This window comes from Salvelinus sp. IW2-2015, linkage group LG30 (assembly GCF_002910315.2).
Source record: "Salvelinus sp. IW2-2015 linkage group LG30, ASM291031v2, whole genome shotgun sequence".
Taxonomy (NCBI): domain Eukaryota; kingdom Metazoa; phylum Chordata; class Actinopteri; order Salmoniformes; family Salmonidae; genus Salvelinus; species Salvelinus sp. IW2-2015.
Genome location: NC_036869.1, coordinates 22,543,565 through 22,570,266, shown reverse-complemented (window position 1 = coordinate 22,570,266; position 26,702 = coordinate 22,543,565). Strand labels below are relative to the sequence as shown.

At 40.9% G+C, this 26,702-nt stretch overlaps 1 protein-coding gene across 2 annotated transcripts; it reads right to left on the bottom strand.

Annotated features, from left to right (window-relative positions):
• Positions 1–3,544: 3,544 nt before the first annotated feature.
• Positions 3,545–25,916, bottom strand: slc44a4 (solute carrier family 44 member 4). Of its 2 annotated transcripts, none has more exons than XM_023975337.2 (22): positions 25,607–25,916; positions 16,269–16,317; positions 15,968–16,041; positions 13,402–13,480; positions 13,016–13,115; positions 12,411–12,542; positions 12,150–12,210; positions 11,931–12,051; positions 10,791–10,874; positions 10,322–10,434; positions 10,052–10,174; positions 9,813–9,912; positions 9,583–9,675; positions 9,326–9,428; positions 8,862–9,124; positions 7,408–7,502; positions 6,757–6,860; positions 6,557–6,630; positions 6,317–6,387; positions 6,065–6,159; positions 4,378–4,462; positions 3,545–4,225 (listed from the first exon to the last, which is right to left on the bottom strand). In XM_023975337.2, exons 1-22 carry the CDS (start codon positions 25,899–25,901, stop codon positions 4,107–4,109), a joined length of 2,433 nt encoding a protein of 810 aa, XP_023831105.1. In that variant the 5' UTR covers positions 25,902–25,916; the 3' UTR covers positions 3,545–4,106. The 2 variants fall into 2 exon arrangements, with proteins under 2 accessions (XP_023831105.1, XP_023831106.1); XM_023975338.2 differs by lacking the exon at positions 25,607–25,916 and adding an exon at positions 24,919–25,153.
• Between the last annotated feature and the right edge of the window lie 786 nt (positions 25,917–26,702).

The window sequence follows — 26,702 nt, the reverse complement described above, 5'->3', positions numbered from 1 at the left end:
CTTTGTCATATATGTTAACAGACTAACACTATTGTAAAGAGTCATGAGAGTAGTGTACGGGAAGGCTGGAGTGAGCAGTATTGTGTACAGTTGTGCTCTGGAGAATTCGCCACATATGAGTAAATACTGTATGATGTCACAGTATTTTCTGGGGGACAGTTAGTGGAACATTTAAATCTACAAATCAAAATGATCTGGAACACAACACAGGATCCTTTTGATCTGGATGAAATGTACTAAAAACCTGTCCTTGGGGGTTTGTAGCTGGGCACAGTGCTACAAAGGAAAATATGACAGCAGAGTCACGTTCATTAAGGCACAACATAGCAAAATAAAACAAGTGTTTATTGGACAAATTCAGATTGTACCTGTTTCACTGTTTTGTACAGTTTACTTCCGTTTTGTGCCTACTGAACATGACCCAGGTGCATAAGTCAATACAGTGTTTGTCAGATCCTTTTTGACTTAAGTCAGAATKAGTATTTGATGTTATCTGCAGCTGAAATAAATTAAATGCGATGAGCAACATGAACTGTGCCCAATGTGACGACATGGACTATTATAATTGTAAGATTTCAATGAGTGTTTCTCCTGATTGTAAGTGTTTGTGTGTCTGTCTGTATATACACATTTGTATATATGAATATTGTAAAGGCTGTTTTTACGTGTTTCCGAATGACCAGCCATGGCAATGAGACAAGATGTGAGATGGCTCGAGTTTAACCTGGCCAGCATGTCATGATGTAGCAGAGTCCCCCTCTTCCACTCAGTGAAAGACAAGTTACATTTCTGTACTCGTACAATGCACTCTAACCTATCTGACCGGTATATGTATGAAAAGGAAACAGAAACTCCCATTTCACCCTACCCATTTCATTTTGATACAACTCCTGTGAAGTCTATGAAATGGGTTGAAGATCAAGAGTGTCCAGGAACTCTGTAGCACCTTACCAAACAGCACCAGCCCAATAACATCCATGCAAGGGGTTGAGTAAAGGAAGGGCTATGGGGGCACGAAATGATGGAAGAGGGTGGTCTTTCTTGTGATGTACAGTTGAAGGGGCTAAGTAATTTCATACATATCACTGTCTGATCAAGCTAGGCATTTGTATTCTGAGTCTTTTGTGACACAAAAAAAGATGGAAATGACATTTGTTTTGCAAGTCTTTTGCTAGACGACACAGTGGGACATTGTGCAAAACCGAATGGTCACGGAGCTGTGGAAATGTTTTCCTGCACTCTGAATAAATAGTTGTTTAATACATTTAATGTAGCCTGTGTTGTCTAAGTTCTTTGTGCACACTTATGAAGTTGAAATGTGTATTAACTGTCCAAATATGCTGAATTTTGAAAGGCACATCAGTGAAACTTTGAGATCCATTCAACCACAAACAACCACAAAGCATAAAATTATTTTGAACACAAATATAAATGCAACATGGAACAACTTCAAAGATTTTACTGAGTTACAGTTCATATAAGGAAATCAGTCAATTGAAATTGAAATTAATAACGCCCTAATCTATGGATTTCATATGACTCGGAATACAGATTTGCATTTGTTGGTCACAGATACCTTTTCTTTTTTTTATCTGAAAACCCACTGTTCCCATGACTGGTCAACTGCCTTGCTCARGGGTAGAACAACATTTTTACCTTGTCAGCTCGGGGATTCGATCCAGCAACCTTTCGGCCCAACACTCCTACCTGCCAGGCTACCATTTCCCTCATGCAGCGCGGCATCTCATTCGCATAGAGTTGATCAGGCTGTTCATTGTGKAATGTTGTCCCGCTCCTCTTCAAAGGCTTTGCGAAGTTGCTGGATATTGGTGGGAACTGGAACATGGTGTCGATCCAGAGCATCCCAAACATGTTCAATGGGTGACATGTTTGGTGAGTATGCAGGCCATGGAAGAACTGTGACATTTTCAGCTTCCAGGAATTGTGTACAGATCCTTGCGACATGGGGCCATGCATTATCATGCTGAAACATAAGGTGATGGTGGCAGATGAATGGCTCGACAATGGGCCTCAGGATCTCGTCACGGTATCTCTGTGCATTAAAATTGCCATTGATAAAATGCAATTGTGTTCGTTGTCCATAGCTTATGCCTGCCCATACCATAACCGTACCGCCACGATGGGGCACTCTGTTCACAACGTTGACATCAGTAAAACCCTCACCCACACAACACCAATGCACATGGTCTGCGATTGTGAGGCCTGCTGGTTGTACTGCCAAATTCTATAAAATGACATTGGTAGAGAAATTAACATTCCATTTTCTGGCAACAGCTCTGGTGGACATTCCTTCAATCATCATGCCAATTGCACACCCTCAAAACTTGAGACATCTGTGACTTTGTTTTGTGTGACAAAACTGCACATTTTAGAGTGGCCCTTTATTGTCCCCAGGTGCACCTGTGTAATGATCATGCTGTTTAACCAGCTTCTTGATATGCCACACCTGTCAGGTGGATGGATTATCTTGGCAAAGGAGAAATGCTCATTAACAGGGATGTAAACAAATTTGTGAACCAMATTTTTTGTGCGTATGGAACATATCTTTTATTTCAGCTCATGAAACATGGGACCAACACCTTACATGTTGTTTATATTTTTGTTCAGGCAGCTTATACTCTGCTTCACTGTAAACTAAAATAGCTGGATCAGGTGTATGCCATCTATTGCTATGCTTGTAATATGATTATAGTCGAGCTGATGACTAAGAGAACAAAAGCCAGAAACCTGCAACGTAATACTATTTACCAGTGCCCTGTGTTTTGGTTGATCATGACCTGGATTTAACCTTTATTTTAAGCCTTTTCCAGAAAATAGAATTACAACAAAAATGTACGAAATTGCCTGAGGATGGTGCTGGACCATCTGACATAAAACGAAAAGGGGAAAGTTTAAGTTTGAAAAAGCTTWAAAAAAATAAAGCTTAAAATTCAGTTAATGTGACTTTATTACAAATGATTTAACAATAAAAAGGCACGCGCTCTCATGTACTGGACTATTGCCCGATCACATGATGAGTCTATCCTGTAGTAGATCACGATACAACATGACGACTGCAGACTCCCACGTGACTTTTCTCTCTGGATCTCCGCAGACAAGAGGTTGAGGAATGTAGTGAGATTTTGACATGAGATATTGGGTCGTAGTATGCGAGGTAAATTAACATTAATCTTTGACAACTAAAATGAATTGTGTTTAGTGCAGCCAAATGGATGAACAGACTCACTCTAGACTGAATTTGATTTGTTTCAGGGTCCAGTACTTTATAAGAATATAAATAGGGCCCCAGTTCAGACACCTCATACCCTTGACTTGCGATAAGTTCTGCTAAAGAGAGCTTCGTCTTCAGCGCCCATGTACAAGTGCCTGCAAGTGTCATGATTCAACAGAGCATTTCAGAAGATCACATGCACCACTGCTTTAAGCAGATGTGTGAAATAAACTAGAGCTATTTTCCTATAGAGGAATCCATGATTAAGCAAGGCAACATACAGGTAATGTCAGCATGGATAAAAAAAAAAAATACCGTTATAAAAGCCTTTAATTGTCAAAATGATTAATAAATATCTACATATAAAAAATAAAATCATAAAAACTGTTAGTGTTACTTTAACAAAAAAAAAAAAAACAGACCTTGACGTGAAATCATACACAGAGTACTGAGGATCATAAAAAAGTATTTAAAACTGTTATTGTGATGATCTGTCTCAAAAGTTTTYGTTCTATCTGATAAATAATTTGTTGACTTGAGAAAATAGTGTMTTTTCTGAAAACAAATAAGCACTGCAAGAGAATAATCATTTGGTTTTGGTCAGAGACTAATAAACAGCTCTAGCTTTGGTCAATTCAAATTGTTATGAGATTTTCTTACRTTCCAGCTATTTCTCCGTTCACACGTGTGGTCACCACATGTAATCTCAAATTGAAAGTGCAAAAAAAGTGATCAAATTTGTGTAAACGGAAGGCGTGATATTAGATTTCTTCACATCCTAGAATTAGATTTCTAGGATGTGATGTTTTTGGGTATTTCTAGGTTGTTGAAAGTGACTGTGCTATACAGTGATTAATATCAAGGCAATATTTCATCAATCCTTTTCTTTGCCCTTTTTAGGTCCCTTGTTCTTTTTATTGAGGATTTTCATCAGGTTCTTGGACATGTAGTATGGCTTCTGCATCGTTCCGTCATGTCGCTCCAAGTCCTCCACTGTGAGAAAGGGAGCAAGAAGGAAGCGAGAAAATCAATAGACAGGTATGTTGAAAGATGTTTTTGTGCAATGAAGCAAGAAATGTAGCAATGTAATGTGTGACTGCTCAGTATATGATACAGTGATGTGTTGCTGGAGGTGCTCTACTCACAGAAGCAGAGGAAAAGTGTGTCCACACACATGTTGTACACACTGAAGAATCCATGAGCAATGAGGTACGCTCCCACCACAACCACCTGTTACCACAAAGACATACACACCACTGTCAATTACTTTCTCTAACACACATTTCATTGATCGTTAACTGCTTCTTTCACTTCCACTATGGAATACCTGTAAATACAGTGCATTCGGAAAGAATTCAGACCCCTTCACTTTTTCAAACATTTTTTTTTTTACATTACAGCCTTATTCTAAAATGGATGGAGAAAAAAAAATCTATCTACACACAATAACCCTTAATGACAAAGCAAAAAAAATAGTTTTTTAGAAATGTTTGTACATTTATAAAAAAAAATGTAAAAAAAAACTGGGCCACTCAACGACATTCAGAGACTTGTCCCGAAGCCGCTCCTGCGTTGTCTTGGCCGTGTGCTTAGGGTAATTGTCCTGTTGGAAGGTGAACCTTTACCCCAGTCTGGAGGTCCTGAGCGCTCTGAAGCAGGTTTTTATCAAGGAGCTCTCTGTACTTTGCTCCGTTCATCTTTCCCTTGATCCTGACTAGTCTCACAGTCCCTGCTGCTGAAAAACATTCCCAAAGCATGATGCTGCTACCACGCTTCTCCATAGGGATGGTATTGGCCAGGTGATGAGCGGAGCCTGGTTTCCTCAAGACGTGACACTTGGCATAGGGGGCCAAATAGTTCAAACTTGGTTTCATAATTTATTTTATCTTTATGTAACTAGGCAAGTCAGTTAAGAACAAATTCTGATTTGCGGGGACGGGGGTGGGATTAAAACAAAAATAAATTAAATAAAAATATTGGACAAAACACACATCCCAGAGAATCTTGTTTCTCATGGTCAGAGTCCTTTAGGTGCCTTTTGGTAAACTCCAAGCGGGATGTCATGTGCCTTTTACTGAGGAGTGTCTCGCGTCTGGCCACTCTACCATAAAGGCCTGATTGGTGGAGTGCTGCAGAGATGGTTGTCCTTCTGGAAAGTTCTCCATCTACTCAGGAACTCGAACTCTGTCAGCGTGACCATCGGGTTTTTGGTCATCTCACTGACCATGGCCCTTCTCCCCCAATTGCTCAGTTGGGCTGGGCAGCCAGCTCTAGGAAGAGTCTTGGTGGTTCCAAACTTCTTCTATTTACTTCCAAACTTCTTCCTCTATGTGTTCTTGGGAACCTTCAATACTGCAGACATTTGTTGGTACCCTTCTCCAGATCTGTGCCTCGACACAATCCTGTCTTGGAGCTCTACGGACAATTCCTTCAACCTCATGGCTTGGTTTTTGCTCTGAAATGCACTGCCAACTGTGGGACGTTATATAAACAGGTGTGTGCCTTTCCAAATCATGTCCAATCAATTGATTTTACCACAGGTAGACTTCAATCAAGTTGTAGAAAGAGCTCAAGGATGCTCAATGGAAACAGGATGCACCTGAGCTTAATTTTGAGTCTCATAGCAAAGGGTCTGAATACTTATGTCAATAAGGCATTTCAGTTTTAAATTTTTTGTAAATTTGCAAAAATAAATAAAAAACCTGTTTTCGCTTTGTCATTATGTGGTATTATGTGTAGATTGATGAGGAACTATTTTAATTGAACCCATTTTAGAATAAGGCTGTAACGTAACAAAATGTGAAGGGATCTGAATACTTTTCTGTCACTTACAATAATGGGCATCCAGTAGTAGTTGAGCATTTCAGTACGGAAATTGCTGCCTGGTAGTCTTATTCTGCCAGAGAAGAAAAAGAAAGCCAGGACACCTGAGAAGAGAAGAGGAAGGTTGGTTAAAGATTCGATTAATTTAGACAGGTTATCTAATCACACTTCTGGCCTGTAAAATGCACAAAAGGAGCTCCTATTCAGAAATATGACTAATGATAAACAGCATAATAATTATGTTGGTGTTTGTCATCTTACCTACTCCTCCCACCACTAGCAGCTTCCCAAAGAAGAGCAGCAGGTCCGTCACTTTATCTAACACCACCACCCTGAGGAGAGAGGCACAGTCAGCACGTCAGGGAAACACATCCCCAGCATTCAGCTATGGTTTCACAGCAGTCAATCAAATCCATGCAAATGTTCTTATGTAAGAGGGGGGGGGGGGGAAAAAAGTCTACACATTCCTACAGGCATACCAACCAATACTAGAACACACACCTGACAATGTTCCTCATTAGAAGCATGAATGCGTTTTTCGCGGAGACACAGAAGTTTTTTCCATATACGGCAATCTTTGGGAAAAAGAGGACTGTGTATTAGATACATAGTCTACCAGAAATACTCTACAACTGAGGGAGAGATTGASAGACACGTAGTTGTAGTTAACAGGTACATGTGAGGATGTAGTAGAGACTGACCATGATGTAGGCGTTTCTATTGAGGAACTTTATGAACTTCTCCAGACACCAGAAGCAACACTTCAGACAGCACATAAGGAACCGAGCACAGGGGTTTTGAGCCGCTAGAGAGAAAGAGAGAAATAGTAATGGCGTCTTKTTGTAGGCACGAACTCCACCATTGTTTTTTCAAAAAGGCTATGGGAAAAATGAATGGTGTTTTTGTAAGGTTTTTGGATAAAAGGCCMAAAAAAAWWAAAAAGTATGTGGTCAACACAGGTGTAGGATATCTCATACGTTTTATGTCATGAAAAACAACAAAGGCTTCATAATTCAAAAGGTAATGTTGACTGCTATTATCTCATAGAACAAAAAGTATAAGATCTCCTAAGCCTATGTTAACCTCAGACCTTTTTTCAGCATTTATTCAAAAACCCTATTCTTTCCCCATACGGATGGCTGAACGAACCAGAGGTAACTAATTTCCGGGTTTTACGACTACAAGCTGGGGAGCTCCATTACCCTTACATTACAACATGCATGATGTGAGAGCTTGGCATAATTGACTAGTTCCATATTAGGCCAACTCGATTTCCGTAGGTGCGCAGATATCGACTCTAAGAGGTTAATCGGATAACAATAACAGGTTTCCAAGGGAAAATCCAGCCTTACCTCTGGTCTTGTGGTCCAGGTACTCCAGGATGATTCGAACTACCTGGATGAGGGTGAGGATCAAAGCACCAAACGCCAGGGAGCCAACATGGTATCTAAGAGAAGCAACATCAGCTGTGTTCGAATACCCATTCTAACATACTGTATACTTAATGAGTATATACTATTAGTTCATTTTAGTATACTGTAAACGAACAGTATCATTTCAGTTGCGCGTACTAGAGCTTCGCCTGTCTACCGGAAGTTGATGCTGTTGCTATGCAACATCTTGCTAGCTTGTTAGCATAACAAATGACTAGCTAAACATTTTACAATTTCGGGTGTGTTCTTAAATTCAATCTGGAGTGCTAGAGTGCGCTCATAAATCCAGAGCGTTGTCAGATTGTCTATCCTTAAATTTAGAGCGTTTCGCTCAGAGCGCAAACTGGACGCTCTGGCCGAGGAGTAGGTCAGTCAAGCACCCAAGCGAACTGGCTAACGTTGGCTAGCTACTTCCAGACACAAATGAGAGAACACCTCACTCTGACCATTTTAATCACCCTAGCAGAGCTGGTTAGGCAGTTTTCATGTTATCCAGAGAGTTGGTGACTAACTGTGCTGCTGGCAACAATTAAATTAGCTACGCTTTTTTTGCCAACGTCTACTGACACCCGCTATAGTCAGCGGGTGTTGAGCGTTCATATATTCACCAGTTATTCTGAGTGAGAGTGCTCCGAAATCAGAGTAGATAGCCAGAATTAACAATGTCCATTGAAACGCACTTAACTAAGAATGATGTGAATAATCGTGGGGTAGTTAATATACTTCCTGGCAAGTTCAATGTCTTAGTAGGCAACTAACCTTAGGTAACTAGCTTACATACCGGTACATACTGCTGTAATGCTATGCGGTTCGTAAGGAGAGAGTAGTTAACAAGTTGTCGGCCAACATAACGTGTAACGTAACTTATTTGAAAAGTCATTACTTTATTACATTGCTCAACATTTGTCTTTATTAGTTAAAGCAAAGAATTTGTATCCGCTTTCGACTGACTTCGGCTGCATCTTTTCTGCCATTTTCTTCAACTCTGAAAAGTTATGAAGCCACGCCTATTCTCTGAAGAATTGCACTATGGGGCCTAAAAGCATGGAAATAGTGTCCACTGAATGTGTACTTCGTATTTTGGCAAATTTAGTATGACATTCTGGGAACTTTTGGCATACTAACTATATCCATACTATAACCAATAAGCATACTATATACTCAATTCACGTAACAAATAGTACAGTTAGTTTGAGTATTTGAACACAGCTATAGACATATGGGGAGAAAGGGAGTTAGTTGAATGGATAGATAACAAAATACTAATTGGATTCTGGCTCAAATTATAACTGTACAAGTATATGGTCTGTGGACACTCAGGCAAGGAAAGGCACCACCACAGCCCGACTGCTGAAACGTGTCTACACCCTTACCGTAGCGTGCGGATGAAGGCCTGGGACAAGGGGAAGGTGGGGATGTCTGAGGGCTTGCTGAAGGCCCAGTAGTAGGAGGCGAAGGCCCCAGCCAGGGTACACTGGCCCAGGGCGATGACAAAGTTGATGCACCACAGGAAGGCCACCACGTTGTAGATCTGCAGGTTAAACAGGTTCCTCTGCAGCAGGCCCTCGTTGTTGTACTTGATGAAGATGCAGCGCGCCGACGGGCACCACGAGTAGTCTGTAGAGTTGTAGAATGTCTGAGGGAAAGACAGGAGGGGGGAGAGATGAAAGAGGAAGGGATGAAATATGAATGGAGACACGGAAAGGGGTCAAACAGATATTCATTTTTTTTACGTAGATGGCTGAAGCAAGTACACACATTTTGTGTGTGTTTCTGATATCTGAGTTGGGCTTATGCATCTATCTCTATGGGGTCAAAGTTCGTCAGGGACACTTACCTGTGGGTCACAGGTCACATTCCCACCGATTTGGCCACAGTTACCCTGAGTAGAGTTGAGAGTCACCACTTTGTACACTGGAATGCCTGAAGTGGCCAGATACCTAAACATCTTCTGTTAAGTGGGTTAACGATACCGTGGAGTTTGTAGAYAGTGCTCAGTGGAACACAGATACAAAACAGAYCTTATGATTATTTGTCATAAAATTATAATAGGCAGTGTAAAACACTCAAATATTTACACGACAGAGAGGATACAGAGCAGTGATGCCCCAGTAGGCCACACAMACCACCAGGAGAACAAAGGTGACGAGAGGGTAGAACAGTGTAGACATCATGTGACTGACAGCCCTGTAAAACATTACAGTACGTGTGCTGAAAAGTTAGGTTGTATCACAATATTGGTGGAATATTTGTCACAATACATGGGTATGTGTGTAAGTATGGGCCAGTATGTGTAATCCTGGCTCATATCTAACTTGACTCACTTGCTGGACTCCTGGATGAGAGCGATGGCGATGAGGATTCTGGTCCGCAGAAAGATCAAGGTCAGGAGAAGAATACCCTCTACCACAGATAGGATTATCACTGAGCAAGAAAGAATAAGAGAGAGAAAGCAGATAGGTCAACACAACGGTACAAAGTTGTCATCAGAAAGGCATGTCTGTCAGTCTGTAAACAGAGAAAAACAGAGACATAAAAAGAGCATGTGTAATATCAGACTCACAGAAGGCCAGCCAGGTCTCCTTGACCTGAAGGTAGACCTTGAAGTCGGTGGTGAAGCCTATGTCAGTGATGGAGACGGTCGACTTTCTGTAGTTGTCGTATTCCCACCAGCAGTGATATATACCTACAGACAGACAGAGAGCAAGAGAGAGAGAAATAAGATGCTTTAACCACCCTGAAAAGTCAATGTTCTTAAACTGTGACCTACATATAAACCTAGAGATACACTACAAACATGTTAGTAGACATATTATTATCATCAATGACTTACCATAGGCACCTACTGCCAAAACTCCAAATATAAGGACCCAGACCATAACAGGGGCGATGAACCGCAACAGAAGGAGGAACAGAAAACTGACAACCATGGCTATGACTAGAGCACTGAGGGAGGAGAGGAGAAGGGTACACAGCAGAGTAAGACAGGATTGGAAGAGCGGAGAGGGTCAAGTTAAAAGGAGGTAGAGGAGAATAAGAAAGAAAAATAAGATACATTTCAGGTCATATGTCTCGTTCCGGTCCTAATAAGCATGCCATCTCTAATAAAATGTTAGATTCTTAGTCGAGCATATCTTATATTTAATGAGTTAAATGTGTAAACTGAAAGATCAGCTGAGAAGATGAACAACAACGCAACATGTTCTGGTTTATCCTGTTCTAATACAACAGTACAGGACAATGGAAACTGTGAATTGACAAGTATCTGGCAGTAGTTGAAAATGAGCCCGAGAGAGACTCACGCGATGATCCACTGCCATGATGACGCAAAGTCCTCAAAGATTCTCACTCCGATCTCCTTGGCATTGAAGCCGTTTACTATGTCACTACAACACAAACCGGGAAAAGACCTGTTAACGCTAGTAATTACTGACAATGTCTCTGACACAAAACAGCATGATGCAGAGTACTACACGATAAATAAAGATAAAAGCACAGAAGATTTAGAAGTAGAGGAGATGAGAGGAACAAAGAAAGAGAAATATAAAAAGAGGTTTCTTCGTAATAGTACATTCATGCGTTGGGCCAGTAACCGAAAGGTTGCTAGATYAAGTCCCCGAGCTGACAAGGTAAAATTCTGTCGTTCTGCCACTGTTCCTAGGCCGTCATTGTAAATAAGAATTTGTTCTTAACTGGCTTGCCTAGTTAAATAAAGGTAAAATAAAAATACATTGGTGGTATTTATAGAGCTCAATACAAAGAGATGGTAACATTAAAAGCTTTCTTTGACTGCTGGTATTCAGTACCAGTAAGTGTATTGTTTACTACAGCACATTGAGGGGTAATTTGGGAGGTTGTACAACTAGAGCCGACTGACAGATCCTTGGGTTGTTTCTGTATCAAATACTAACAAGTGCCCACTATTACATATGCTCATGTGTTTTATGTGTCAAAGGATGAACATATACGTCTAATAGCCTACTTATCTTAAGTCTTATTCTTAGTTAATGACATTCTAAAATGACCACTCAGGTCTGGACATCATGGTCAGACTCAGTGTTAATATTATCCTCAGAATCAACCCAAGGCTTTGTGGATCGATTCTGTACTAAAAGCTAATACTAAAAGTAATGTTCTAGCCATGTGCAAGGGTACTACTGGAGCTAAATGACAGGGCAGATGACTACGAGGGTATGGGGCAAAGGGCTACCACTATCATAAAGCAAGACACTAACACAAACATGCTAACACAGATCTAAGTCTACACAAAGGAACTAGTCTACTATATTGATGTGAGATCAATTTAACTCACTCAATCAAGGACCAATCACTGGCAGTGAGAAAGAAAGATTATGGGTTATTAATGGGTATTTACAGTGTGTGTGTGTGTGTGTGTGTGTGTGTCTGTGTGTGTCTGTGTCTGTGTGTGTAACACCCCCTACCCTGTGGCGTTCCTGATGCCATTGACTGTATCATTGATGCTTGATGGCAAGCCTGGCGTATTGGCAAAGTCTTTAGGAATATTTTTCAGAGCGGTAACATCAGGTATGCATCTTCCCAGCACTAGACAGAGGAAAACATTAGAAATGTTTACATTTAATGACTTAAAAGCATCTAGATCTGTAATTTATGAAATTAAATATGAAAAAAGGCACACTCACCAGAGATTGTAGGAGTGTAGAAGAACGGGCACAGCTCTTGATCCACAATTTCTTTAACATGCTGAGAGGCAAAGGGGGAAAAAATGATAAACTACTATCTTTAGCTACATAGAGTAAAAAAAAAACTGGGAAACCCCTCCTGTTAAATCTATTTCCAAAAAATAGTCCAAGGCTTTGAGGAGTCAGTGACAACAATGATCAATGAAAGCCTATCTAAAGAAGTGAATTTACAAACCTCCATAAGAATAGGATGCGACTTACCAGTTTAGTTGATGCTAGGTCAAAGGATGGCACGCAGAGTGATTGGTTGAAGTAGTCTTGTGGCTTGGCTTTCGGTAAGTAGGCCAAAGGATTCAGAGCCCAGAATACATCTGGGCACTTTTCCACACACACCTGCAGAGTGAGGAAAGAAGAGGTCTTCACTTTGTGACATAAACGTGATGCCTGTCTCAGATATGGAGAAACACATTACATTATTATTATATATATTTTTTAAACGTTTTATTGGTATGTAACTTATGAAAGTTTTATTGTCAATTTAGTTTTGTATTTAAATGCCACATTAAACGTGTACATGACACTGCTGCAAAATYTCCCCATGAGGACAATAAAGTCAGTAAGTCATTTTGGGATGTAGAGACAATGAAAGAAACACCTCACACAAATGAAAATGAAATAGAAGACAACTTGTATGATTCCCAGCGGCTTGGTGAATATATTACATATACATACAAATTGGACCCAGGTATTAATAAGAGTATAAACACACACAATGGGAAATTGGAGATGTGCACAKAGTTCCTTATTACTCCTGACATCAGCCTTTAGAGAAACTAAGATATTATATAGGTTTGATGTTACTGTACTTGTGTGGTGGGGCACTGTAACCCATTAAGGACGGCGGCCATGACGTTGATTGATGTGGCACATTTCAGTATGTCAAAGTAGAACACGCTGGGTTGAGCTCTGCGAAAGGAAAAGTTACCAAACTATGCATTCTGAACGAAATATAGAACATGACAGTTCAGTATGTAGTGAGGCATGCCAAGCTTGAATTATTATGTAATGATGAAATGTCTGACTCAGATGCAACAGATAAAAGCGGAAAATGTGGCCAATCATGGCAAAAATGCATGATTAGTAAATTCACATTACATAGCATCAAGTGTTCTGAACTTCTGAATAAAATAATACTTGATGGTTCATAAAGAACTTCTAGTTCAAGCACATCAAACACCAGAGAGGTCCTTACACATTGAGCCCGATGCCACAGAACATTCCAGTAGAGTTCCGTGGGTAGAGGACGTGCCGGGGATCACCATAAAGCCAGGCTGGTGGAAATATAAAAACACATCAATATCTAATAGAGACACCAATATATTTACCACAGTCAAAGAACACATGAGCTAATTAATTAATTAATTAAATGTGTCAAAAAGGAAACCAAATGAACATACAAAGCTCATTTACATCAATTACCTGGTTTTGGTCATTTTATATACTAAACCACACCCTTTTCAATAAACTGCCTACTGTCCCAGTCGTGGCCAAGGTTTGAGAATGTACACAAATATAACATTTTCACAAGTTTGCCTGCTTCAGTGTCTTTTAGATGATTTTGTCAGATGTCCCAGCATAATCACAAGCATTTCATACGTGTCAAAGGCTTTTATTAACAATACACTGAAGTTGAGCAAAGAGTCAATATTTCGCCAGTGTTGACCCTTCTTTTTCAAGGACCTCGGCAATGCGCCCTGGCATGCTGTCAAGTAACTTCTGGGCCACATCCTGACTGATGCAGCCCATTCTTGCAAATCAATGCTTGGAGTTTGTCAGACATTTTTTTTTTTGTCCACCGCCTCTTGAGGATTGACCACAAGTTCTCAATGGCATGAAGTCTGGGAGTTTCCTGACCATGAACCCAAAATATCAATCGTTTTTGTTCCCCAAGCCAATTAGTTATCACTTTCGCCTTATCGCAAGCGTGCTCCATCATGCTGGAAAAAGGCATTTGTCGTTCACCAAACTGTTCCTGGATGGTTGGAGAAGTTGCACTCTCGGCAGCTGTGTTGGTACCCATTCTTATTTCATGGCTGTGTTCTTAAGTCAAATTCGGTGAGCTGAGCCCACTCCCTTAGCTGAGAAGCACCCCACCCAATGAATGGCTCTCCAGGAAGCTTTACTGTTGGGCATCGACACAGGACTAGATGGTAGCGCTCACCCTTTCTTCTCCGCGACAAGCTTTTCTCCGGATGCCCCAAAACAATCGGAAAGGGGATTCATTCAGCAGAAATGACTTTATCCCAGTCCTCCATCAGTCCAATCCCTGTACCTTTTGCAGATATCAGTCTGTTTTCCTTGGATGTTTTTTTTCTGGAGAGGAAGTGGCTTCTTTGCTGCTTTGACACCAGGCCATCCTCAAAAGTCCTTGCCTCACGTGCGTGCAGATGCACTCACACCTGCCCTGCGCCATTCCTGGTAAGCTCTGTACTGGTGGTGCCCCGATCCCGCAGCTGAATCAACTTTAGGAGACGGTCCTGGCGCTTGCTGGACTTTCTTGGGCGCCCTGAGTCTTCTTCACAACAATTGAACCGCTCTCCTTGAAGTCTTGATGATCCGATAAATGGTTGATTTACGTGCAATCTTACTGCAGCAATATCCTCGCCCGTGAAGCCCTTTTTGTGTAAAGCAATGATGACGCATGTGTTCCTTGCAGGTAACCATGGTTGACAGAGGAAGAACAATGATTCCAAGCACCACCCTCCTTTAAGCTTCCAGTCTGTTATTCGAACTCAAATCAGCATGACAGAGTGATCTCCAGCCTGTCCTCGTCAACACACCACCTGTGTTAACGAGAGAATCACTGACATGATGTCAGCTGGTCCTTTTTGTGGCAGGGATGAAATGCAGTGGAAATGTTTTTTTGGGATTCAGGTAATTTGCATGGCAAAGAGGTACTTTGCAATTAATCTGATCACTCTTCATAACATTCTGGAGTATATGCAAATTGCCATCATACAAACTGAGGCAGCAGACTGTGAAAATTCATATTTGTGTCATTCTCAAAACTTTTGGCCACGACTGTATATCCGGTCAATGCACAATATCCTATCACATTAATCACATACTAAGCTATTGATATTGGCCATATATTCATATGACCTCCTTTCTTATCAGGCAGCTCTATTGACTCTAGATAAGGCAGAGTGAGTGGCTGCTGGAATGTGTTTGATGACAGGTCATGGATGTCATGGGTGAGGGTGAGCTTCTGCTTTGGAACTGCTCTTCGGAACCACTGTGGGTGGGAGTCAGAGATGAGGGAGGCCTTTCGACCGAAAGACAGGAAAAAGTAGGAGAATATCAAGGCCATAGAGATACCTTATAATACTAGAGAAGGGTGAGGGTTGAGACCTTGAAGAGGGGAAAAGTCAGGAAATCATAGTATCAATGACAAACTTATGTTTTCAGTGCAATCTCAATAATGGAGTTCTGTTCTCACTTGTGAGTGGTGTTTTGACAAGCTGTTGGAATTGAGGAAGGGACCAAGGTGATTATGTCACTGTGGTTTTGTTTAGCCAGACTGTGCATTCCGCCTGCTAATACTACATTTACATAGGGTGTTATGGCGAGGACACCAGAGTTTCAAAAGGGACGTAAGAGTCAAAGAGGTTGACAGCCAGAGAGAGATAACGTCAGGAATCAGATTTCATCTAATGGCGCGAGAGAGAGAAAATAATTATCATAGGGAATAAGTAAGTTTGTGTGAGTGAGAGAAAAGGTCTGAGAGAGGTGGGAGGTGCGTAGAAGGCCCATCTTACCCAAAATTCCCACTGCCATGTAGCCAAGGATCACAACCATGAAGAGAACACAGCAGATGACATCAGTGCAGCCTCTTAGGGAGAACGGGGAGACAATAACACACAAAGTGATTTTGAGCATTGCTGTGTTATACATGCCTCCGGGCAGAATTGTTTTACAGAAAGTATGCCTAGCAAGGCACTTTAGACATACAATGGACAATTTGCATACAGAGATATAGTGATAGTTAGGGCTAGGCTTGTAGGCTTTGTAGAGAGCAAGAGACAAAATAAGTGAGAGATACTTAGCGGAAGAGGCTACCTTTTCCGAATGGGTCCATTGAAGGTGGGGTCATACTGAGCAGGTTCCCCTGAAAAGAAAACACAGAGAGATAATGGGTCAATAACAGAATTTAACTATTTTCTGAAGGTCTATTCTTCAAAATAAATGTCAAGCTATTTATGCACATACTGTGACCGCACATTAACACACAAAAAAAACTTTATCAAAATGCTGATAGTAGTCAGATTAGATAGAATACATGGGGAAAACATCTCTCAGTAAAGGCATTTTGCATTGATATTCAAAATAGCTTTACTGTGTGTGAGATTCTATGGAGAGAATTGCGTGCCTGTGAGTTTGAGGGTTTATTGAGGGGGGGTTGTTGCTAAGCAACAAGAGTAGCCTTTGTTAGTATGCACCTCATTGAGTTAATGAGTGACAGTCTTCAGCTTGAGAAGGAGGAAATAGAGCAAAAAGAATAAGACCTTGACACTCCTTTATAGGTTGTACAATCTGTACAGTACACTGGAGAGCTGTGGTGGTGATGACTGGGTTATGATGACGGTTACGGGAATTACATTGCTTAGTGTCACTTCCTAGAACATTTCTTAAGAGTTGTCCATTGGAGAAAAATAGAGCACTATTAAGATATACAGTACCAGTCTAAAGTTTGCACACACCTACTCATTCGAGGGTTTCATCAAAACTATGAAATAACACATATGGAATCACATAGTAACTAAAAAAAGACTCAAACAAATCAAAATATATTTTATATTTGAGATTCTTCAAGTTAACCACCCTTTGCCTTGACAGCTTTGCACACTCTTGGCATTCTCTCAACCAGCTTAATCTGGAATGCTTTTCCAACAGTCTTGAAGGAGTTCCCACATATGCTGAGCACTTGTTGGCTGCTTTTCCTTCACTCTGTGGTCCAACTCATTCCAAACCATCTCAATTGGGTTGATGTCGGGTGATTGTGGCGGCCAGGTCATCTGATGCAGCATTTCATCACTCTCCTTCTTGGTCAAATAGCCCTTACACAGCATGGAGGTGCATTGGGTCATTGTCCTGTTGAAAAATAAATGATAGTCCCACTAAGCCCAAACCAGATAGGATGGCGTATCGTGGCAGAATGCTGTGGTAGCCATGCTGGATAAGTGTGACTTGAATCTAAATAAGTCACAGACTGTGTCACCAGCAAAGCCCCCCCACACCTCCTCCTCCATGCTTCATGGTGGGAACCACACATGCGGAGATCCTCCGTTTACCTACTCTGTGTCTCACAAAGATACAGCGGTTGGAACCAAACATCTCAAATTTGGACTCAGACCAAAAGGTCAGATTTCCACCGGTCTAATGTCCATTGCTCGTGTTCCTTGGCCCAAGCAAGTCTCTTCTTATTATTGGTGTCCTTTAGTAGTGGTTTCTTTTCAGCAATTCGACCATGAAGGCCTGATTCACACAGTCTCCTCTGAACAGTTGATATGTGTCTGTTTTTTTATTTAACGAGCAAGTCAGTGAAGAACAAATTCTTATTTACAATGACGGCCTACCACGGCCAAACTCTCCCCTAACCCGGACGATGCTGGGCCAATTGTGCTCCGCCCTATGGGACTCCCGATCACGGCCGGTTGTGATACAGCCCGGTATCGAACCAGGGTATGTAGTGACGCCTTTAGCGCTGAGACGTAGTGCCTTAGACCACTGCGCCACTCAGCTGTTACTTGAACCCTGAAGCAATTATTTGGGCTGCAATTTGAGGCTGGCAACTCTAATTAACTTATCCTCTGCAGCAGAGGTAACTCTGGGTCTTCCTATCCTGTGGCGGTCCTCATGAGAGCCAGTTTCATCTTAGCGCTTGATGGTTTTTGCAACTGCACTTGAAGAAACGTTCAAAGTTCTTGACATTTTCCAGATTGACTGAAGTAATGGACTGTCATTTCTCTTTGTTTATTTGAACTGTTATTGCCATCAAATGCATTAAGAAAATAAATTCCACAAATTACTTTTAAGGCACACCTGTTAATTAAAATGCATTCCAAGTGACTACCTTATGAAGCTGTTTGAGAGAATGCCAAGTGTGTGCAAAGCTGTCATCAAGGCCAAGGGTGGCTACTTTGAAGAATCTCAAATATATTTTGATTTGTTAAACACTTTTTTGGTTACTACATGATTCCATGTGTGTTATTTCATAGTTTTGATGTCTTCACTATTATTCTACAATGTAGAAAATAGTAAAAAATAAAGAAAAACCCTGGAATGAGTAGGTGTGTCCAAACTTGACTGGTACTGTATGTCTCATTATCCCTCCCTTTTTATCTCTACATTGAATAAGTCAATGTATTTATGACAAATTTGATGACTTATGCAACCTTAAAAGGTAGCCTAAAACGAAAGAGAAGGGGCAGTATGTGATGGGGAGATTTTAATTGAATTTGAATTCAAAGATGGAGGAAGCAGGCTCAAAGCAGAGCAGTGCATTTTTAAAGGGATGCTCAGATCCCCCAAAAATATTCCATCAGACATTTTCCACTGAAACCCTGCATTTCATAGTCACTCACAACTAGGGCCGGGACGACACCAGCATCACGTTACTCGTTAGTGTCAAGGCAAGGAACCAAAACACAAGGCAGATTTAACGTCTTCAGGAAAACAGCCCTAATGTTGGAAACTAAGATCATTATGTTGTCATTCAGAGTCACATTTATTTTTTCCAAGCTATAGCATACAACAGCTTTTTAATTAACCCCAGAGTTTGGTCTGCTTCGTGTTTTCATTTTTTCCATGGAAAATAATATTGCAATACTGGTACCGTCACAGCCCAACTCACTCCCATTCACCTTATCACAGTAAGCAATTACCTTTGTTTGGTCTGTATCCTGTTTGGCAAGCCACACATTTCTAAGAGATGCTATTGGTTTCATGGACACTTCCTCATCTCCTCACAATAAACCAAATCGAAATCCCAGAATAAAATGGCTTCATAAAATGACAAATCAAAGACACAGCACCTGTTGAACATTGCACCTGTCTGAGGAATATGCAGTTGAGCTTGAGGTTTACTTTGTTCATTTCAATTAGGCTGCTATGGGGTAGAATAACAGGCCAGGTCTCGCTGGCCATTATACACCAATTACTGATTGGAAGCACGCAAAACACTCATGTCTACAATGAAGTCAGCAACTATGACTTCGAGTTAGTGAATTTACATATACAATGTAGGACTGTTCATTATGTCCATGGCCTACAATGTCTCACTCAGAGGTATAATTTAAGAAGCTCTAAATATACAATAAATGAATCTTGCTGAATTGACTTTTAGTATATTCTCTGACGAGGCCGTTACATCCTATATACCTACTTATCTTGTTTTATGAGAGCTCAATGTTTTAGTAATGGAAGAATATTTTAAGAATACACAGAGTAGTAAAAGGTCAATAGGAAATTAACGATCAATGGAAATCGTTGATTTTCAGTTCAACATCTGTTTAGAATCTGTGTAGGAATTTCAGTCCGGGACTCATAGCTACATGTGTCAAGTTCTCATTGGTCCAAATTGTCAATACACTGAGCCTGAAACAGGATACTTGTTATTTGCCCAATTTTACTGCAAGGAATTATAATTGGTCAACCACAGGCTAGGGTTGGGGGTTATAAATTACATTATCACTTTGTTCTGTGGAGAGAAACACTGAGGACAGAGAAGGATGAACATCGACCATCTACTTCCCAGCATGATTGTTCTCTTTGAATGGACCCATTTGCTTTGGGTTCTGTGTTAATGAAGAATAACATCAACTGCTAACAGTAACAGCTTCCTGAAGATCGCCTACTACATGTGGAAAGGAAATTAGTGAAAATGTAAGCTTTGTAGTGAGTACACAATAAATGTATAGGATGTTGACAATCATACTGTTTGTTTTGCAGCTACTAATTACAAGGCCTACTGTATGAACGATTTAGAATGAGGCACCCTGTTGTCTTCCAAATGACAGAATACACATAACCTTAGTGAAAGTCCGGGAGAAGGAATGTGGATATCCGAACAAAGAAACCTGTTCCTCTGCCTCATTGCCGGCTGTAAACTAATATCAGATTACAGCAGAATACAGAGCTGTCTTTTTGGTGCAAATCACTACCTGRAAACTGACTGACAGTGACCCTTTCCTGATGTAGTATTTATTCTTCCTGGTTTTTAACCACCATCTGCTCCACTAGAATATGGCATAAAGCATTTAGGGTTCTACAAAACCTCAGACGTCAGGACATTTTTACTTCAGTACTTTGGCCCAAACAATGAATCTCTCTCTGTATGTGAGTTCAAGTAATTTGGCTTGACCTTGGATAGAGTGGTGACGTAAAAGGATCAACAACTTCGTCCAATTAAGAGGTATACACGTGGAGGTATTACTGTTTGGGTTGTGATGTGGTGTTGTGATAACTTTTTAGGAGCGTATGTTAATCACTGTGCACACAGTGAGGTAGGCTCTATGACTGTATATATGAATGGACAAAGCCATCGATCACGTGACACCATTAATTCATATGTGAAGACACAACAGTGCATTGAAGCCAAATTAAGCCTGTTAAGATGGTGTCTCTTGGAGACATAACATGCAGTTTGAGCTACTCCAGGAAGTGGCATTGCAGGCTAACTCAGTGCTGCCCCTTGTCATTTAGTAACTCAAGTTGAAGGCCGACCGGGGTACTGCAGGCTGCCATTGGCAACTACAGTGCATTCGGAAAGTATTCAGACCCCTTCCCTTTTCCCACATTTTGTTACATTACAGCCTTATTCTAAAATGGATTAAATAAAACATTTTCCTCATCAATCTACACACAATACCCCATAATGACAAAGTGAAAACAGGTTTTTAGAAATGTTTGCAAATTTACAAAACCTAAAATAAATTACCTAATTTACATAAGAGTTCAGACCCTTTGCTATGAGACTCAAAATAGAGCTCAGGTTCATCCTGTTTCCATTGATCATCCTTGAGATGTTTCTACAACTTGATAGGTTTCCACTTGTGGTAAATTCAATTGATTGGACATAATTTGGAAAGGCACACACCGGTCTACAGTTGACAGTGCATGTCAGAGCAAAAACCAAGTCATGAGGTCAAAGGAATTGTACGTAGAGCTCTGAGACAGTATTGTGTCGAGGCACAGATCTGGAGAAGGGTACCAACAAATGTCTGCAGCATTGATGTTCCCCAAGAACACAGTGGCCTCCATCATTCTTAAGTGGAAGAAGTTTGGAACCACCAAGACTCTTCCTAGAGCTGGCCGCCCAGCCAAACTCAGCAATCACGGGAGAAGTGCCTTGGTCAGGGAAGTGACTAAGAATCCGATGGTCACTGACAGAGCTCCAGAGTTCCTCTGTGGAGATGGTTGTCCTTCTGGAAGGTTCTCCCATTTCAGCAGCATCCAGACAGATGCCACTCCTCAGATAAAAGCACGACAGCCTGCTTGGAGTTTGCCAAAAGGGACCTAAAGGACTCTCAAACCATGAGAAACAAGATTCTCTGGTCTGATGAAACCAAGATTGAACTCTTTGGCCTGAATGCCAAGCGTCACGTCTGGTGGAAACCAGGCACTGCTCATCACCTGGCCAATACCATCCCTACGGTGAAGCATGGTGGTGGCAGCATCATGCTGTGGGGATGTTTTTCAGCAGCAGGGACTGGGAGACTAGTAAGGATTGAGGGAAAGATAAACAGAGCAAAGTACAGAGATATCCTTGATGAAAACCTGCTCCAGAGCGCTCAGGACCTCCAGACTGGGGCGAAGGTTCACCTTCCAACAGGACAACGACACTAAGCACACTTCCAAGACAACGCACAAGTGGCTTCGGGACAAGTCACTGAATGTCCTTGAGTGACGCAGACAGAGCCTGGTCTTGAACCATATCGAACATCTCTGGAGACCTAAAAATAGCTGTGCAGTGACGCTCCCCATCCAACCTGACAGAACTTGAGAGGATCTGCAGAGAAGAATGGAAGAAACTCCCCAAATACAGGTGTGCCAAGCTTGTAATGTCATACCCAAGAAGACAAGGCTGTAATTGCTGCCAAAAGTACTTCATCAAAGTACTGAGTAAAGGGTCTGAATACTTATCTAAATGTTATATTTCCATAACAAAAATTGCAAAAATTTCTAAAAACCTGTTTTGCTTTGTCATTAAGGGTATTGTGTGTAGATTGGTGAGGGGGAAAAAACAATTTAAATCAATTTTAGAATAAGGCTGTATCGTAACAAAATGTGGAAAAAGTCCAGGGGTATGAATACTTTCCGAATGCACTCAACAAAAATATAAACGCAACAATTTTGATGATTTTACTGAGTTACAGTTCATATAAGGAAATCAGCCTAATTGAAATAAATTCATTAGGCCCTAATCAATGGATTTCACATGACTGTGCAGGGGTGCAGCCTTGGGTGGGCCAGGCCCAGACAATCAGAATGAGTTTTTCCCCACAAAAGAGCTTTATTACAGACAGAAATAGGTTCAAGGACATACATCTGGTGTATTAGAAGCAATTATCGGTACCATGATTTTCCACAAAAATGTGTTTTATTTACACAAAGATTGACGACGAAGATTGCCATTTTTACATTCACTATAATGGGGGGGGTCCTGTTTTCCACTAACAATACCTGCAGTACAACTTTTGTTGCTTCAATGAGAAGGGCCAGCCGTTCTCCCCTGGATAGGCTGCATAGTGTGTGTGTGTGTCTCCTATACCGAATCTGCCTATGAGGAAACATGCATTGGGTTGTCAAGGCCAGCGTCAGTCAACTAATTAAGTGATAAACTTTTGACTGTGCGACTATGGGTACACACACACCCCGCCCTCTTCTTACACAGAAAGGGAGCGCTTAAGGAAAGGATTTAGCTACTAGTTAGCCCAGTATTTAATTCACCCATTCCCTCGCTCAGCTGACTATTTTGTGGAGCTTGCTAACACAACCTCATGGTGCCTCTAGAGAACAGAGAGAGCGCAGCTGACCTGTTCTAACAGCATCTGAAATTAAAAGCCAGGCCAGGTCCAGCACCAATTAATAGTGACAGAATTTGTATCAATATTAGAAGAAGCAGCTGAGGTGAAAGATTTGTCTGGTGTCTGTCTAGTTTAATCATTGGCTTTCAAACGTGGTTTTCCAATGTTCTGTAGTGCTTGCCTAGTTCACCTCACACAAATAACTGGCCAATGATTAGCAGGCCATCATTGTAGACTTTTCAGTATTAACCACACCACAATTATTTCTAAATAGTAAAATTGACATTAGAACACAAAACACTGCTGACGTCAAGGGCTTTTGACCAGGATGAAAAAACACGTAACGTTTGGCCTCTCAATCAAATGAAACTTTAACCAAAAGAATCTAACATAATTAAAGAAGCAGACGGTGAAATATCTCTGTCAATGGCAATACATGTTTGTTCCTTTTGAAATCTTATGAGGAATCAAAGTCGCCTTGTCTAAGTGGTAGGGAGAAACCCTGTGAACCCACTTCCTTCTTAGGAAACAGGATGGACACCTTTACTTGTCCAAGAGGCAGCTGAATTTACATGGAATGGCTATTTGAATAGCAGTGCCAGAATGTCAATAGACTATAAATCTCATGCAAACAACTGGGTTTAAGGACCAAATAGCACCCTATTCCCGATATTGTGCAGTACTTTTGAGAGCCCTATGGGCCCTGTTCAAAATTAGTGGACTATATAGGGAATATGGTGCAATTTTGGACACAAACCTTGAGTAAAATGGACATGTAATAGGTCACACTAAGGCAGTGAGCCTTTATACACAATACATAGGCACACCCAGAGATGGACTTAAGCAAAACAAAAGACCACCACCACAACACACAGCAGACTGAAAGAGAATGAATGCCTCACAACAAAGTTTGTTTTTCATACAATAAATATCAAACTTCCTCCTCTATATTTCACCATCTAATCCAAAAACCTACATAAAAACATTGACATGCCATTAAACAGGGATGGGCAACAGATGGTGGAGAACTCAGCGTCTCAACTTATTGTTGAGAGTTAGAATAGTATAATACATGAATTGCAATCTCGAAATGTGGTTGTGCATCAGCAGTTTTTTTCTTGTTATGTCAGTCACGGATAGTCAGTCAATTAGCCCGTTTCAGCTAAAAACATGTAGATTGTGAAACTGTAATGCTTACTGAATATTGATTTTATATCACTGATTGTATTTACATATTAATATATTTACAGTTTGAAAGATGCAATAACCAAATAAATTATTGACGTAGTATTTTTGTAAAATACATCAATAATATCTTTGCTTCATGAAAACAATTAAATGTCAACTTTGCCTATAACTACATATGTATCTAAATCTTGAATACTAAGCAATTGACAATGTCACAAATTGTTATTAGGCTATTCAAATATGCAGTCATCGGCTATAGGCTCAAATGTGACACCTCCAGTGAAGAAGTAACGTTAAAGTTAGGCCCAATCGCTTTCACCACTCATAAGGAACTGTCTGTTTTCATCACTGAAAAACGCAAATAGGCTAGACTACAGACAAGTAACTAAAAATATTTTATTTTTATTTTAGACAGAAAATGTGACACTACTCTGTGAGGTTAGACAAATACTAGCCAGCCAGGTAACTTAACCTGCGATGTGAAATTAACTCACCATATTCCGACGAATCTACGGGATCCAARCTCTCTTCCTTCAGTTTTTTACCCATTCCCTATGCTTTTCCACCACCTCTACTAGTTTATATTCGTCTAAAACGTTCCAATGGCCAGGTAAATCAAGTCGAAGTTAAATAATCAAAAAGTCTAAAACAACGTTTCAAAAGGTGTTAGTACACCTGTGTGCACAATAAAAAACAAACTTCCTTAKAAGAAATCTTTCTCCCTCGCGCTACAGTAACTAGGGTTGTGACATCACGAACGCACCTGTGAGATGCGCACTTCCATGCGCGCACGAGCGGGCAGCGCCCCTTGGCCTCCCTTTACTAAATGTCCCCTGCTGTTTGATAGGCGGGTCTACATGTGGTAAATGAAATAAATGATTTGGCTGTATGCCTACGTAATACCTTTTACTTAAAATGCCCAAACATATCTGATGACATTTCAGTTGAAAATGTATGATAAATGTTTGAGGCATACTTAACCAAATACAAACATTTTACACTGAACAAAAATATAAACGCAACATACAACAATTTCAAAGATTTCACAGAGTTACAGTTGTTCCGTTCCCCAGTAAGAAAACCACATAATATCTGGAAGGATTTCCTCCTCCCCCAAAAAAGGATAGACTAAGAGCCAACTAATGCTTGATTTGTAAACGTGATCGGTGTGGATGGTGTTACCCAATAACGGTCCCTCTGGGAGCAACTTGAACTCCGCATCGCCGTCCGCCTSYCAAATCTTGTAGCTAACAATGTGGAGGGCTCCGCATTGACATGATTGGTTGATGGTAGGTGAGGGCGGGAGGTCCTGTATAAACACAAACTCACCTCCTTCACAAAAGCGCTGCTCCGCTAAGCGCAAGAAGTATGAATGCCCTGACTTATGCAGAGGCCATATCACCGTAAATGCTGCACAGCCAATGCGGACGTCGGATTGACAATTCAGCGCCTTCAACAACTGCTTTTGAATATGCATGTGCAACTTTGATGTCATACTGCTATGCACTGATGAGAACATTCGCCTTCGTACGTGTATCTAGCATCGCCCATGTAGGGTTTTCCACAAAMGCTTCCAACTTAGTCCATCCCTTACAAAAAAGACTGCAGTCAGCAATCACTGCGTCCAAAATACCAAAGTCAACTGCAGTTAATGCACTTTTACTGCAATATTTTTTGTAAGGTACAGCTTAAAAATATCTATGCACACACACAAGCCTGCGTGTTTAAGCAACATTCAAAATTATTCCACCAATCTTATAACCCTCAAGACGATGTCAGTGATWGAAAATGTACCACAAAARTGTATTTTGAACTCTCAAATATCTGGGCACAGTAGAGCTTCAGAGTAGGTGACTAGAGCCACTACCATACTCATAGGAAACAAGATCCCAGAAGAGTCCCCAATTTGTTACATTTCCCAGCAAGAAATCCAAATAATGTTCAGAAACAGAAGGGGTAACTAACAAAGAATCACTAACAACCAAAACAAGTGGGGTTTTAGGAGGGGTTCTGAAAGACACTCATAGGGGTGTCCACTGAAAGTCCACTAGCAACAACTGGAGCCTAAAAGACACCATGAGTGCCCACTAAATGTGGCATCAAAAAAGAAACCCACAACAAACTTATCGACAGGAAGAAAACCAAAAACAGGGAAGCTCAGATAAASGACTGTYTGTCTAGAAATCAAAATAGGGMGCACCAACTGAATGTCTTAAACCTCCACATCGCACTAGACAACTGGAACACGGCCAGCCAGTCTTAAATATCACCTTGKCCA